This window comes from Peromyscus maniculatus, chromosome 1 (genome assembly GCF_049852395.1).
Source record: "Peromyscus maniculatus bairdii isolate BWxNUB_F1_BW_parent chromosome 1, HU_Pman_BW_mat_3.1, whole genome shotgun sequence".
In the NCBI taxonomy this organism is placed as follows: Eukaryota; Metazoa; Chordata; class Mammalia; order Rodentia; family Cricetidae; genus Peromyscus; species Peromyscus maniculatus.
The window spans coordinates 54,040,834-54,055,843 of NC_134852.1; the positions used below are offsets into that span (position 1 = coordinate 54,040,834).

The 15,010-nt window shown below is 49.9% G+C and overlaps 2 protein-coding genes across 3 annotated transcripts in view; one reads left to right on the plus strand and one right to left on the minus strand.

Annotated features, from left to right (window-relative positions):
- Positions 1-15,010, plus strand: part of Hsd17b14 (hydroxysteroid 17-beta dehydrogenase 14) — a 16,422-nt gene continuing 1,412 nt past the window's right edge. Inside the window, exons 1-7 of the mRNA XM_006981958.4 lie at positions 1-6,389; positions 7,150-7,188; positions 7,391-7,473; positions 8,143-8,209; positions 9,890-9,981; positions 11,861-11,965; positions 14,912-14,979. Of these exons, the coding sequence (XP_006982020.1) occupies positions 6,302-6,389; positions 7,150-7,188; positions 7,391-7,473; positions 8,143-8,209; positions 9,890-9,981; positions 11,861-11,965; positions 14,912-14,979 (542 nt within the window). The 5' untranslated portion in view covers positions 1-6,301. The remainder of the gene's footprint in view (positions 6,390-7,149; positions 7,189-7,390; positions 7,474-8,142; positions 8,210-9,889; positions 9,982-11,860; positions 11,966-14,911; positions 14,980-15,010) is intronic.
- Positions 10,819-15,010, minus strand: part of LOC107401814 (uncharacterized) — a 13,590-nt gene continuing 9,398 nt past the window's right edge. The window contains exons 4-5 of one of the 2 annotated variants that reach the window (XM_076578391.1): positions 11,796-11,875; positions 10,819-11,390 (exon numbers count right to left, since the gene is read on the minus strand). In XM_076578391.1, the coding sequence (XP_076434506.1) occupies positions 11,206-11,390; positions 11,796-11,875 (265 nt within the window). In that variant the 3' untranslated portion in view covers positions 10,819-11,205. Of the gene's footprint in view, positions 11,391-11,795; positions 11,876-11,959; positions 13,082-15,010 lie in introns of those variants that run through there. The other variant, XR_013053286.1, reaches the window with a different exon arrangement.

Below are 15,010 nucleotides of genomic sequence, written 5' to 3' on the forward strand. Positions count from 1 at the left end.
GTTACTTAGACATGCTCTTGTGTGGAACCAAAATAAGACCAAAATGTTCTCACCCCAAAACTAAAGGCCTAAGACTGCTCCTTTTAGCTACAGGCCATAAGTTACTGGAACAGGCCAGAAGTTACTGAGACCAGTCAGTTCAGATTCCAGAAACCAGGAAGTGTAAAAGTACAGAGCCACAAGATAGTCACGAGGTAATGCCTGCCAGACTATGGAATGTCCTCTCCCTGGTTTCCAGGGTAACTGACCACAGAAATGCCCCCACCTGAGGGCAGCCAATGAGAAATGGTGGCGGGCAACCACTCCCTTAGAAGTAATTTCTAGAAGTCCCTAGAAGCGAGCCAATCAGAATTGTACCTGTACTAGCACCCCTAAATGATGTAACCTTGTGACTTTTCCCTTTAAAAACTGAGCTTGCAGACAGGTGGGCGCTTCCTCCAGCCTCCACTGCGTTGGATGTATTGGACGAAGTCCCTGCCTAGGCTTGTATTGCTTTTGGATATCCAGAATTAAACCTTGCTTTTGCATTCCGGCATGCTCGTCTTTGGTGGTCTCTCTGGGGGTCACGATCTGGGCACAACATTTGGGGGCTCTCCGGGATCCCCAGAGACCCCCCGCCGGGACACCTAAGAGCTCCGGAGGTCCATCTGCACCGATCGGTAAGAGCGCTCCATTTTCTTGTCTTTGCTTTTTGCTTTTACTTTCATTTTCTTATCCGAAGCCGGCGGTTGAATCTGACAGGCTCACCTTGGCGGACGCGCCTGTAAGGTGACGCTGGAGGAGTTGGAAGACGTTCCAACCCCTCATCAGGACGCGGGGGTCCTCACAGGTCCCCCCGTCATAGGACGCCCGAGAGGGGTCCGTCTGTTAGGATTACCGTGAGGGGTCCGTCTGTTTGGATCCGTCTGGGGATCGGGAGATGCCCGTGAGGGGTCCGTCTGTTTGGATCCATCTGGGGATTGGGAGAATTGTCCCTGTCCCATCCGTAGGTCTTTGGCATTATTGAGGCTCCCTCTCCGGACTCTCGTCTGTCTGCCTGGACCATCTGTAGGGCCCTTGTTCTTCCTTTTTGTCTGCCTATCTTGTCAGTGTTATTTGTTATACCTTCATAAATGTATAAATGTGTGAGAACTGTGGCCACATGTGTGAGTGTTTTATGCCTGAGCTTGTGTGTGCATTGGGACTTGTGGGCCGATTGCCAGCCGAAGGGATGGAGACCCCTTTGGTGGTTGAACTGACACAGACTAACCTAACATTGTTTCCTTGCTCTCTCTGACCAGAGCACAGGCAGCAGGCAGTAGAAAGCTTGCAATGAGTCTGGCAGGCAGCGGCTGCACAGCTGCTACTTCGGGGACCCAGGGCACCGCTGAGAGGGCTAGGCGGCCCGTGAGCATCACGGGGCCTAGATGCAGCGGGTTCGGGCCCCAGTTCGCTCAAAAAGCTGTGGAGTAGAGGCTTGGCTGCATGGGAACTAGGCATGGCTTTGTGCTAGAGCGGGCTGTGAGCACTGTGGGGCTCAGATATGGCCGGCAGGTTCTAGCTGGGCTCCTGTGTGGACATGGGGCAGAGCTGGCGGGAGCCAGCAGGAGCCTCAAGGAGCTCAGTGTGGGGGCTGGTGGAGAACTAACTGCCCCTCCAGGGTCACAGCTGAGGAGTGGCCTACAGGTCTGTGGGCCCAGCCAGGGCGTGGAGTTATCTTTTGTCTCCATGGTGCATGCCTTCCCCGTTCTCTTCCATACTGTTGGGTGGGGCTCCCAAGACCTGCCCTGGGGCTAAAACCTGATCAAGGTCTGGCTCCAAGAATGGAATGTCACCAACAGTTTGTCTGCGGTACAGTGCTGATGCAAATTGAGTTTTCTTGTTATGGTGTATGCATGTATTTCTGTTCTTGTTTTAAATATTGTAACTTTACAATATATTCTAGAGTACTGAGGGAAATCACAAGAAAGACTTTGGTAAGAGTTTCTGTTTTAAAGGAAAAGAAAAAGCGCAATTTGTCTAGAGTAAATGTCTGAGGGATCAAAGGAACGGACTGAGGGTATATGAAAGGTTGTAGAAGGTCAGAGGGGATGTGATGTAAACTGTTTGTTATGGTTTCTTATACCTGCAAATACTGAATTTGAAAGTTAATTCTTATTGGTTTTCATCTTAAAAATGGCTAATGATTTTGCAAACTGCTTATGTGTGTATGTATACAGGCATGTGACTTGAAAATGTAAGCAAGCTTTAACTGTATGTATGTATGTGTGTAACTTGGATCCAACTGTGTGTATGTGTGCAAGTAATTATTGTTTAGAAAAATGAGCTTTGAACAGCAACCACGTGGCTCCCTCCATCTTGGCTGGTGACCTCATGGGCAGCCATGTGGCTGGCAGCCATCTTTTACTAAGGTTATATATAAAGATCTACTTGGGTTAACACCTAATACTTATGTCTTTACCGAGTGTTCAACAGCAAGTTTCTAGAGAATTTCAATAGATGGCAACATATGTTTAATAAATAAGGTATTTGATTAATATTAAAGCTGCACATCAATGCTTTTATACACAGGAATATACCTTGCTCTGCCAGCCAAACTTTGCAACATAAAGGAATCATAGGAAACAGCTGAGGTTTGCAAATATATGGCAGGACTAGAGTTCCAAAAAGAGTCTAGTTGCAGTGGTGAAAGACATTTGAGAGATCTCAGTCTTTTAAGAACAATTTTTATAGTTAAAAACCAATGGCTTAAAAAAATGTTTCTTCTTACCCAAGGTACGTTCAGGCTTAAGAATGTTGTATAATGATATTTTGTTTTGGTTTCTTTACTGAACCTGTATTTGATGCTAGAAGAGCTTCAACTTAAAAGCATTGTTTTTAGGCTACTTTTGTAGATTGTTAGAGAACATAAATAATCAGTCATAAGTAATCAAGTATTTTAATTGTAGTCAGGGTAAGTAAGTACTGATGTAAGTTTACTCATTTACTCAGTCTCTTGCATATGTTTTTAGGGTTGAGCTTGAAACAAGTAATTAGAAACAAAGTTTGTCTATTCAGATATACCTGGACAGCCCTCATACTTCAGAGATCTGCAGAATATGGCATTTAAATGTTGATCTAAAAGCTTACTATATCAGACAGGCTTCCAGATCCTAGCAGTGACCCAAGGTCTCCAAAGAAGATTACATACGAGGCACCACAACGTCTCTGCCTGGATTATGACAACGCTGACCACAGGGCAAGATGCCCCAATGCAACGCCTGCCGCCAGGACCCAGCCCAGACTGTGGATGAGCAGTAGGACACTGGAATTGATTGCACCCTTTTGCCTGATCAAGGTCAGTCTTCCATGTCCCGATTCCACAGGAAAAATACTCTGCCTTATGGACCTGATGGTGGAAGAAAACTGATGCTGTTCTGACTTGTGCCTCCAACGCTATGGAGACCTGGGTAGGGTTTGGTCCCTGTAATTTATAGGATTGGAAGCTTCTTGGTCTGCACTCAGATATAGTTTATCCTTCTCAGATCTCTGACAGTACTGATGGCCAGGCTAGCTCTAACTTTGTCAGCATGGCAGCATCAACCAGATCCTCATGCAAGGCTATAGCTTTCTTGTTAGCTCACTTTTAGGAAAATGTTCTAAGTCATAAAGGTTCAGATATGAGTCTAAAATGAGATAAGTTTCAGATTACTCTCCTGTTCTATGGTTCAGAGCTTAACATTTAGGAGTCCTGATGAGCTGGCAGAGCAATGACTACTTACTGTTCAGTTACAAGCTCAATATTTTGGATTTGTTTTAGATGTCATATTTAAATGTAACTTGTTGGGACTCAAAGGTATGAGTCCACTTCTGCTGTTTTACAAGATACCCGTTACCTGCTTTGTCTACAATATGGATTTCAGTATAGATTGGTAATACTAATGTATCTAAAACTTTTATGTCATTTTGTAAGTAGGCCTCAAAGGATCAAAAGAGTCATAAAAACCTAGACCCACTTCACAGAGGTCAAAAGGACCCCAGATAAGTATTCCTAAAGATGGTATTTTTCCTCTCTCCTGGTCTTGGGACTACTGATTTTCCCATTACTAAGGGTATGGACCTAAGGGTTCCAAATAAGTTCATAAATTTTAACTTCTGTTCCTAGTTTAAATTTGTCTCAACAGATTTCTACTCAGCTGGCAGTCACCTCCAGGTTTCAGTTGCTGACTCCACTGCTCCAGATGACTGTGAGCTCCAAACTTGCTAAAAGCTGACGTGGACCAGCCCAGCTAACATGGTTCTTCCCTGTCTGTCCCTATGGGGTCAGGCAGCTACATGCTTCTGACAAATGCCCCCTTGCCCAGTCTTTGACTAGCTTTTCAGCCTTTTGGGCCCCCTGACATCGGCGCCCCAATGCCAGCTCGAAGCAGTTCCAGAAGAGAATACATCACCCATATTCCCTGTTCAGAAAAGGCTGAAATGCTGGGTCAAAAGAAAACTCCCTGGCATAGAGACAAGATGGCTAACTATACATGGCCATTATTAAAGAGGGATACTTAGGAACTAACTGTCCCAAACCCATGATTGGGTTCCATTAGGCACATGAGAAGGGGGAAATGTGGAACCAAAATAAGACCAAAATGTTCTCACCCCAAAACTAAAGGCCTAAGACTGCTCCTTTTAGCTACAGGCCATAAGTTACTGGAACAGGCCAGAAGTTACTGAGACCAGTCAGTTCAGATTCCAGAAACCAGGAAGTGTAAAAGTACAGAGCCACAAGATAGTCACGAGGTAATGCCTGCCAGACTATGGAATGTCCTCTCCCTGGTTTCCAGGGTAACTGACCACAGAAATGCCCCCACCTGAGGGCAGCCAATGAGAAATGGTGGCGGGCAACCACTCCCTTAGAAGTAATTTCTAGAAGTCCCTAGAAGCGAGCCAATCAGAATTGTACCTGTACTAGCACCCCTAAATGATGTAACCTTGTGACTTTTCCCTTTAAAAACTGAGCTTGCAGACAGGTGGGCGCTTCCTCCAGCCTCCACTGCATTGGATGTATTGGACGAAGTCCCTGCCTAGGCTTGTATTGCTTTTGGATATCCAGAATTAAACCTTGCTTTTGCATTCCGGCATGCTCGTCTTTGGTGGTCTCTCTGGGGGTCACGATCTGGGCACAACACTTGGTCATCAGCAATTTCCTGGAATGTGCTATTTTAATATCTCTGATTTCTCTCATACCATTGGCAACCAAATTGAAAATCTATGTAAAAAAAAAAACTAGACAAAAACTCTCAAACAAATTTAGACTGGCCAATATGGCTAAAATGGTTCTCCCCCTTCATTGGCCTTCTATATTATCTAATATTATCTGTACTAATTATCCCAATCGGGCCTGTGCCCTCCAATGAGTCACTGACTTGATCACCCATCAGATTAACAATTCTAGACTCATTCCTGCTCCACAACATTATTAAGACATCCCCTACAATGATTTGACCAGGAAACGTAAGTCAAGGGGGAATGAGAAAACTGCCTGACTCCATTTTGAAGGCAGGAGCCATTGTGCTGTATTATTAAACTTAAGTTTCTATCTACTGATAGAGCTGAGTTGTTCTCTGTTTCCTAGAAACATGACCTTGATTTGTTTTTGAGAATACCCTGACCCTCCCTGACCCTCCCTGATCACATGGTGGGTGACCACATGATGTTTCTTTAGGGTTTCTGTATTTTATTGCCCGTTGTCTCCCTCCAGTAAAACTACTCCTGACTTTACTCTTAAAAGGGCCGAGAGGTGGATTTGCTGCTGCGCTCTGTAGCCCGACTTAGAGGAGACAGTCTCTGGCCAGCTCTTAGGTGCACCCCAGTAGAAATAAAGCTTGCTTCAAATTTGGCTCAAGTTGTGGTAGTGGTCTTATTCTCAGCGTTTGGGAGTAACAGAATGAGGAAGTTGGGAGCCAGATACTAAGATTGGATCTGAGGGAGAAGGCTGAAACCTCGTGTCTAAGGGAGGAGGCTGGAGACTGGTTTTCTTATGGGTCTGAGGGAGCAGGACTGGAGTCATCTGAGCTGGGAGGGCTGGGGTCTGGACCCCAAGTCTGAAGGAGGATTGTCAGAGTGGGGACCCCTGGGTCCAAAAGAGAAGGGCTAAGACCCCATCATCTCCAGGTGTGACGCTGGAGAGTCCTCTCAATTCTCGCAGGTGCGTGGCCTTCCTGGGAACACCCCCTCCCAGGGCCAGCCTTCAAGGACCCAGCCGGCATATCTGTTCCATCTCACTGCTCCTCTGGACTTTGGAGGTGGAGAGAGGCTGCGAGGGTGTAGGAGACAAGACAAGTCAACCCGGATGGCTGCTGTAACCCGATACTCCGGGAAAGTGGTGGTGGTGACTGGGGGTGGTCGTGGCATCGGAGCTGGGATCGTGAGAGCCTTTGGTGAGTAAGGGTCCTCTGGCTTGGTGTCTGAATTTTTGGAAAGGATGGTTGACAGGTTCACAGAGTGGGAGAAAGAGACTCAGTTTCTTTTTTTGTTTTTTTAGTGATCTATTTTTTTACTTATTCTTAAGTGATTTGTTATTTTTTCTGTGCATTATGTTTGTGTTTGTATGAGGGTGTCGGGTTCCCTGGAACTGGAGTTACAGACAGTTGTGAGCTGCCACATGGGTGCTGGGAATTGAACCTGAGTTCTCGGGAAGAGCAGCCAGTGCTCTTAACCACTGAGCCATCTCTCCAGCCCCGTTTCATGCTTACACGAGTCAGTTTGGACTGTTGGTAAGCACGATACGGCTCTCATCAAGAGTTCTTCCCCTCTCCTGGTGGTGGCTCACGCCTTTAATCCCAGCACTAGGGAGGCAGAGGCAGGCGGATCTTTGAGTTCTAGGACAGCCAGGGTTACAGGTTTTCGAGAAACCCTGTCTCGAAAAACCAAAAGGAGTTCTTCCCCTGATGGGTCCTAGCTACAAACGATAGCTTTGAGGAATATATTTCTTGTAGGTTTGGGATTTTTCTAGAATCCAGGATGGCGGCCGAGCAGCAGCTGGATGAAGAAGGGGAATTTGTCGCGAAGACTCTGCCCTTTGAGCGGACTGTCATGAGACAGGCCACGAGAGCCAGGTGCTCTGTGTGGCCACAAGAGGGCAGCAGGGGCAGCGAGGCAAGTCTGCAGCCTGTAACGTTTCTTTCTCTCTCTTGGCAGTGGACAGTGGGGCTCAAGTGGTTTTCTGCGACAAGGATGGTGAGTGAGTAAGCCCTCAACTCTGCCTTTCCTCCACCGACGCAGGGACCCGAGCCTAGCCCTCCTCCCTCAGACCCACATGCCTAGACCCAAGTCTCCTGCCCCAGACTCGGGAGTCCACGCTCCTCCCCAGACCTCTACCCTCAGAAGGGCGTCCAAGCCTCCACTCTCCTCCCTCAGACCCAGAGTCTTCCTCTTGCAGAGGCCAGGGGCCGGGCTCTGGAGCAGGAACTCGTGGGCACTGTCTTCGTCCCCTGTGACGTGACTCAGGAAGGAGATTTGCAGGTGAGTGTTCCCTGCCCCATCCCCCATCTCCAGCACCCAGCACCCCTCTCCATGGCCTCTGTCAGCTCAGCACACGTGGGTCCTTCTGCTCCTTCTCTCTTAGGTCTTTAGGAACGAGCAGAGCTTGAAACCCACGTTTCCTGTAACAATTTCTGACTCCCCTGCCGCAGAATCTGTTCAGTGCCCTCAGGTCTGGCCCCAGTCTGGGCCTCCGCTCTCTCTGCCTGTCTGCACCCCACCCTCCTCTGGGTCTGTAGACTGAGTCTTCTGCCCTCACAGTCTTCCACAGTGGCGGCTTGGTTACTCTTTTATCCACTTGACCCCAGCTAGAGTCATTAGGGAAGAGGGAACCTTATTAGCAAAGATGGCCACACCACACTGGCGTGTGGGAGGAGCCTGTGGTGCATTTTCTTAATTAGTAGTTGATGTGGGAGGGCCCAGCAGCTCCCTGGGGTTGTGACATCACCGGACAGGTGGTCATGGTGTTTTGTCACAGCAATGGAAACCCTGACTATGGCAAATGGTAACTGTGTCCCCGAGATTCCTGCTTCCTCTCCTCTTGACCTGTTCTGTGACCCTGATCCCCTCACTCTGCCTTGTCTTCCTCAGCTGAGTTTGTCCGAGGCTGTCACCTCACTGCTCTCCTCCTGACGTTTGTTGTCTCCTCAGACTCTGATTTCTGAGACCCTCTCTCGATTTGGCCGCTTGGATTGTGTGGTGAATAATGCCGGCTACCGTAAGTTGTGTGGCTTGGGGGCCAGTGTCCTCTGATGTCTACTGATATCCTATTCTCCCATTTCTTCCTCCCCCCTTTCTAAATTTATTTATTTTTATTTCACGTGCAATGGTGTTTTGCTTGCATGTCTGTCTGTGTGAGAGCATCAGATCTTGGAGTTGCAGACAGTTGTGAGCTGTCATGTGGGTGCCGGGAATTGAACCCAGGTCTTCTGGAAGAGCAGTCAGTGCCCTTAACCACTGAGCCATCTCTCCAGCCCCATTTCTTCCCCTTAAAAATGATTACATTTGACTGGGCGGTGGTGGCACATGCCTTTGATCCCAGCACTTGGGAGGCAGAGCCAGGAGGATCTCTGTGAGTTCAAGGCCAGCCTGGTCTACAGAGTGAGTTCCAGGACAGGCTCCAAAGCTACACAGAGAAACCCTATCTCAGAAAAAAAAAAGTTTAAAAAATTATTGCATTTATTTGCATGTGTGTGTGTGTATGTGGGTGCTCCACAAGTAAGCAGCACGCACTCGTGTACAGTGCTTGTGTGGTGATTTCCTCTCTCCTTCCACCGTGTAGGGCTGCGCTCACGTTGTCAGGAGTGGCAGCAAGTGCCTTTACGTCTGAGCCATCTCCGCAGCCCTAATCCTTCTGAACTATAGTTTACCCCTCCCCCAGGCCACAGCTCTCCAGCGTGTGTGTGCCTGTGTGCGTGCGTGCGTGCGTGCGTGCGTATTTCTACTGTATGTATGTCTGCTCACTTGCATGTCTGGTGCCTACAGAGGTCAGAAGAAGCAGCTGGATCCCCTGGAACTGGAGTCACAGACAGTTCTGAGCTCCTGTGGGTTCTGGGACTTGAACCTGGGTCCTCTAGAAAAGCTGCCAGTGCTCATAACCACTAAGCCAGGCAGCCAGCCTTCCCCATCTTCATACATAACTCCAGCCTGAGCTTCTGTCCTCTTTCTCTGCCACGTCCTCGGGTCTGCTCTCCCCATCTCCGAGCCTCAGTTTCCATCTTTGAAATAAGAATTGTCACCTTTTCTGTCGGGGTGCTGTAGTCTCTAAAGGAGACAGTGTCCCTTAGGTTATTCCCAGAGCCTGTGGATCTCCTGCTGTGCTGGAGGCCCAGGCCCATGCTGGTGACAAGGACACCCCGGCACACTTTGTCAGACACTAGGTGGTGTGGCACTGTAAGACAATGTGTCCCATGGAAACTAAGGCTCAGAGAGCAGCCAGGCGTCCCCTCCAGAAAGGGAGGTGCAGAGGACTGCCCCTGCCAGGGGGCTCCTGTCTTAGCTGCCTGTCTTCAGGTCGTGGTAAAGATCCACAGAGCTGCAGAGAGCGCATTGTTATCTGTGGCCTTCTTTTCTTAGGCTGAGGTGTGTTCAACACAGCCACAGAAACACATTTCCTTGTGGGGAGTGCGGGGGAAATTCACATTCCACAGTGAGGAGAACAGACATGAGCTGGGCTTGGCTCAGAGACTTCAGTGCTGGAATGGCGGTCGGGCGGGGGTGGGGATGGGGGGTGGGGTGGGCGCATGCCTCCTCTGCAGAGACTGCCGTCCATCACACTCACCATGCGCAGCCTCCTTCCTTGGCTTGCTCCCTAGCCCTTTGCCTCCCCTCTGGTCCATCACATCTCCCCTGTCTCCCTCTTCCCTTCAGCCCGGCCCCACCCTCTCCCTCCCTTTAGATCCACCCGCGCAGTGGCCTGAGGAGACCTCTGCCCAGGACTTTCGCCAGCTGCTGGAACTGAACCTACTGGGGACGTACGCCTTGACCAAGGTGAGACAGGCACAGTCGGCTGCGGTTGGCGTGCGACCTTCATCTTATCGGGAGTGCGTGGTTTTGTGCCCCTTCTCTTCCTGTCCAGGTCTAGAGCGGCGGTTCTCAACCTGTGGGTAGCGACCCCTCTGGGGGTCGGATGACCCTTTCACAGGGGCCGCCTGATATCATCACAAAACACAGATATCTACATTAAGATTCACAGGCTGGGTGTGGAGGCAGAGGCAGGCGGGTCTCTGAGTTCGAGGCCAGCCTGGGCTACAGAGCGAGTTCCAGGACAGGCTCCAAATCTACACAGAAACCCTGTCTCATGCCCGCCCCCCCCCCAAAAAAAAAACCCATAACAGTAGCAGAATTACAGCTATGGAGTAGAAACAAAATAATTTCATGGTTGGGGGTCACCACACCATGAGGAACTGTAAAGGGTCGCAGGATTAGGAAGGTTGAGAACCACTGCTCTAGAAGGATCTATGTAGGAAACTAATAGGCACAGATCTGCATCCACCTGCAGCTACAGCCTCCTTGGAATCTTCCAGAGCCTTCCAGGCCTGCTCTGAGGTGGCAAAAGATGCTGAGAACCCGGGAGGTGGGGCCAGGCTCAGATGGTAGAGTGTTTGCCCAGCAACCACGGAGCTCCAGCGTGGTGGTGGAAACTATGATCTCAGCACCTAGGAGGTGGAGGCAGGAGGATCAGAAGTTCAAGGCCAGTCTTGGCTACACAGTGAGATTGTGTCCCAAAAAACAAGCCAGGAAGGAAAGGGAGGGAGCTGGTGGTGATTCCATGGGGAAGGGCCTGTGAAGGGTCAGGAAGAATATTTGCTGGTGTTTTGGGTGCAGAGAGAGGTGTAAGGGCCATGCTGGCAAACCCAGTCTCCCACACTCAGGAGGCAGAGGCAGTCAGACCTCTGTGAGTTCGAGGCCAGCCTGGAATACATAGGGAGAGCCTGTCTCAAATAAACAACAAAAAGGATTGGGGGCATGGGAAGGGTTTTGCTCCCACAAATATTATTCTGGCCACACTTTCTGTCACAGTCCCATTTGGGAGGAGAGGAGGGGCCCCGGTTGTCAGGAGGGAGCCCGTTTACTCAGGATGGTCCCATTACAGAAGTGATATTGCAACATCAGCTACAGGACTGGAGGGCATGTGACAACCCAGAACAGTCACCAGGGTCCCCTCATCCCTAGGCAAGCTGACAGGGTCACTGTGTGAACTGTGTGGCTTTCTCAGGATGGAGCAGTCCAGAGGGAGGCTCTTGGGTTGCAGTGTCCAGGCTGCGTCTGGGAGTGGTGTGGCGAGCCACAGACCCTTTTAGGTTCCTGCTCCAGGAGGCCCCGGGGTGCTGGTTTGTGCTCAGTCGTGTTTATTGGTAAGAGCCGGCTGTGCCTGGTCCGCTCCAGTGCCCGCGGCTCTGGAAGGAACAGCCTGAGCTTATCAAGGTCACACCATGAATCACCCGAGAAGGTGGCCGAGAACAGGACCCCTCTCCTAAGGCTTCCCACACCACATTCTGACCACAGAGTTCTTTGTACAACCCGGACACACCACCTCCCTCCATGGGATAAAAGATTGTCTCCTAGTTGGGCCGAATAGGCAGAATTCTGTCTGCACAGTGCTAGGTTTTCCTGGCTTGGTGAGGGCTGGACATTGAACAGCAGATGGAAACTCAGAGAAGAGAGAGGACAGAGGGGAGAGAGAACTAGAAAAGACACACCAGTCCTTCCGAGAGGTGCTCTGGCATACCGTAGACACGCCATTGCTGTGCTCTGCCCACCGAGACCCCCTGAGAACATGGGCCACAGTCTCAGTCCCATACCTAAGGGTGCTGCTGGCCGCTCTCCAGGGACCAGGTGCAAATGGCTGATCTGTTTGTCTCCATAGCTTGCCCTCCCCCACCTGCGGAAATACAGAGGCAACATCATCAACATCTCCAGCCTGGTTGGGGCCATCGGCCAGTCTCAGGCAGTTACCTACGTGGCCACCAAGGTAGGCCACCCCTCTCCTCCCAGTGTTCTTTCCTGGCTCTTTGGGCCTCAGCTTTGAGCCTGTAACCTCTCTGGGTTTTTTCGGTTTTTTTACTTCTTGTTTTAAAAGTGTGTGTGTGCATGTGTTCAGAGAATAACTCGCAGAAATCAACTTTCTCCTACCACATGGATTGAATCAGGAACTCAGGCCTAGCAACAAACGACCTTATCCTCTGAACCATCTCACCAGTTAATTTTATTTTATAATTTCTATAGTCTCATTATATAGTTCTGGTTGGCCTGGAACTCACTCTGTAGACCAGGCTAGCCTAAAACTCAGAGATCCTCCTGTCTCTGCGTCCTGAGCAATGTGATTAAAGGTGTGTGCCACCACACCTGACCTGATTTTTTTGTTTCTTTGGTTTTGTTTTTGTTTTTTGAGACAGGGTTTCTCTGCATAGCTTTGACGCCTTTCCTGGGACTCACTCTGTAGCCCTGGCTGGCCTCCAACTCACAGGGATCCACCTGCCTCTGCCTCCCTTGTGCTGAGATTAAAGGCGTGTGCCACCACCGCCCGGCCTGTTTGTTTTTTTTAAAGAATATTTTGGGGTGGACTAGACATAGCTCAGCAGTAAAGAGTGCTTGCTGCTCTTTAAGAGGACCAGAGTTTGGTTCCAAACACCCACACTGGAAGGCTCACAGATGTAACTTCAGCCCCAAGCCTCTGGTGACCTCTTCTGGCCTCCGAGAGCACCTGCATATCCGTGCCCTTGTACATATTTAAAAGATAATATTTGTACTTCTTGAACAATTTCATACAGATGTACAATCTATCTTGATCATACTCCCCTCCCCTCCCCTCCCTCAAACCACTGTGCCTCTAACTCGTCTCTCTCTCACCTGGTGTCCTCTCTCTCTCTCTCTGTCTCTGTCTCTGTCTCTCTCTCTCTCTCCTCTCTTGTTGTTTTTTAAGTAACCCACTGAGGGCACCCACTAGAGCATGGGCAACCTACCAGTGACCACACCCCTTATCCCCAGCAGCCATCAGTTGCAATCTTCTTCGTTAAGGGGTGTGGCCTCATGAGCCCCTCCCTTCGTCCACCCAGGAATGATAACTGCTTCACCTTGTGCGAGTCTCCTGCGGGGAACCATAGCTGAAGTTAGTTCATGAAAGCAAGGGCCGTGTCACGACCAGAAGCCAGCATTTCACGGACTGCCCTCTGCCCCCCAGATCTTATTCGCGTTGCCTTCTCTTCCATGTTGACCCCTGAGCCACAGCATGGGGTTGCTGTGTGGGTCTCTGTCATCTAGGGCTGAGCACTCAGCAGTAATTCTCTGCATGTGAGTCTTCACGTTAACTGTTGCACGCGGCCAACAGGAGCTTCTCACTGGGCGTGGCAGGGCTCACATTCAATCCCAGCACTCAGGAGGCAGAGGCAAGTCTTTCCCTGTCCCTCTAGCCAGCTCCCAAATAATGACGTGGACACTCCTTATTAATCATGAAAGCTCGGCCTTAGCTTAGGCTTGTTTCTAACCAGCCCTTCTGACTTAAATGAACCCGTTTCTATTAACCTGTGTTCTGTGACCCATCCCGATTCTCCCATGTCTCCTGGCATCTCTGCTGCACCTAGATTCATCTCCTCCTTCCTCTCTCTCTGCCTGGAAGTCCCACCTATACCTCCTGCCTAGCCATTGGCCTTTCAGCTCTTTATTAAACCAATCACAGCAACATACCTTCACGCCCTGTACAAATATCCCACCACAGAGGTAGGCAGATCTCTGTGAGTTCGAGGCCGGCCTGGTCTACAGAGGCTGTAGTGAGACCCTGTTTCAAACATTAACAACAAAAGAGGAAGAAAGAGCATTTTGACTGAGGCTGAACTGTGGTGGGTTTGCCCCTGGAGGTTGTGACCTCCTGAGCCATGGACTTTTGACCAGGTTTACAATATTAGGCATGAATTCTCTCTAGAACTGGCTTCATAGCCAAGCGGAAAGCAGTTAGACCCCCATGCCATTAATGCCGCTACTGCACCAGGCATATCTTCTTGCTTGGCAGGTCAGTACTGCAGCACACAAGGCCTGCATCTAGGTAAACCTGCTGATGACTCTCTCCCCCAGTGACCTGCATAACGTTTTCTGGGACTTAGCAGCCAGGAGGAAGGTTTCAGGCCATTTCTAGCTTGGTTTCTCGGTGTCCCGAGACCAAAGTGTGCTGCGTCTTCAGCAGTGAGGTCACTAACACAATACACTTTTATTTTGCAAGTGTTTCATCTGCATGTGCGTATTTGTACTGGCCTTTCTGGTTCACGTGGAGTTCAGAAGAGGGAATCTGATCCCCTGGAACTGGGCCGTCATGTGGGTGCTGGGAATGGGACCTCGTTCCATGCAGGAACAGCCAATCCTCTTAACTGCTGAGCCATCTCTCCAGCTGGGATTTTTTAAATTACGTTTTTATTTATTTCACATGTGTCTTTGTCTCTGCGTATCTCTGTGCATATGTGCATGTCACAGCACACATGGAGGTCAGAGGACAACCTGGAGGAGTCAGCTCTCTCCTTCCACCATGTGGGTCCCAGGAATCAAACTCAGGTTGTCAGACTTGGCGGCCAGTGCCTTTAATACCGAGCCATGTTGCAAGGCCCTTCTTGGTTTTATTTGAACCAGTCTCTCCCTGCAGCCTGGGTTGGTACTAGAGATTCATGGCAATCCACCTGTCTCAGCCTCCCAAGTTCTGGGATCATAGGTGCCTAAGCCCAGAAATGTCCCACACTACCTCCCTCATTGAGTCCTGAGTTAGAGCAACCTGTAACAAATTGGCCTGCACAGAGCTCATGTGCAGGGAATGTCTGCAAGATGGCTGAGACTAATCCCACCGAGGCGGAAGTTTGCTGCCCCCCTGCCTGGAAGAAGAGGATGGGAGGGCCTCCATCTTCAGAGACTCCATCCTCTCTGGTCTCTGCCTCTGCAGGGGGCAGTGACAGCCATGACGAAAGCTCTGGCCTTGGATGAGAGTCGACATGGGGTCCGTGTCAACTGGTAAGCTGATCAAAGCGGCCGAGGCTGGGGC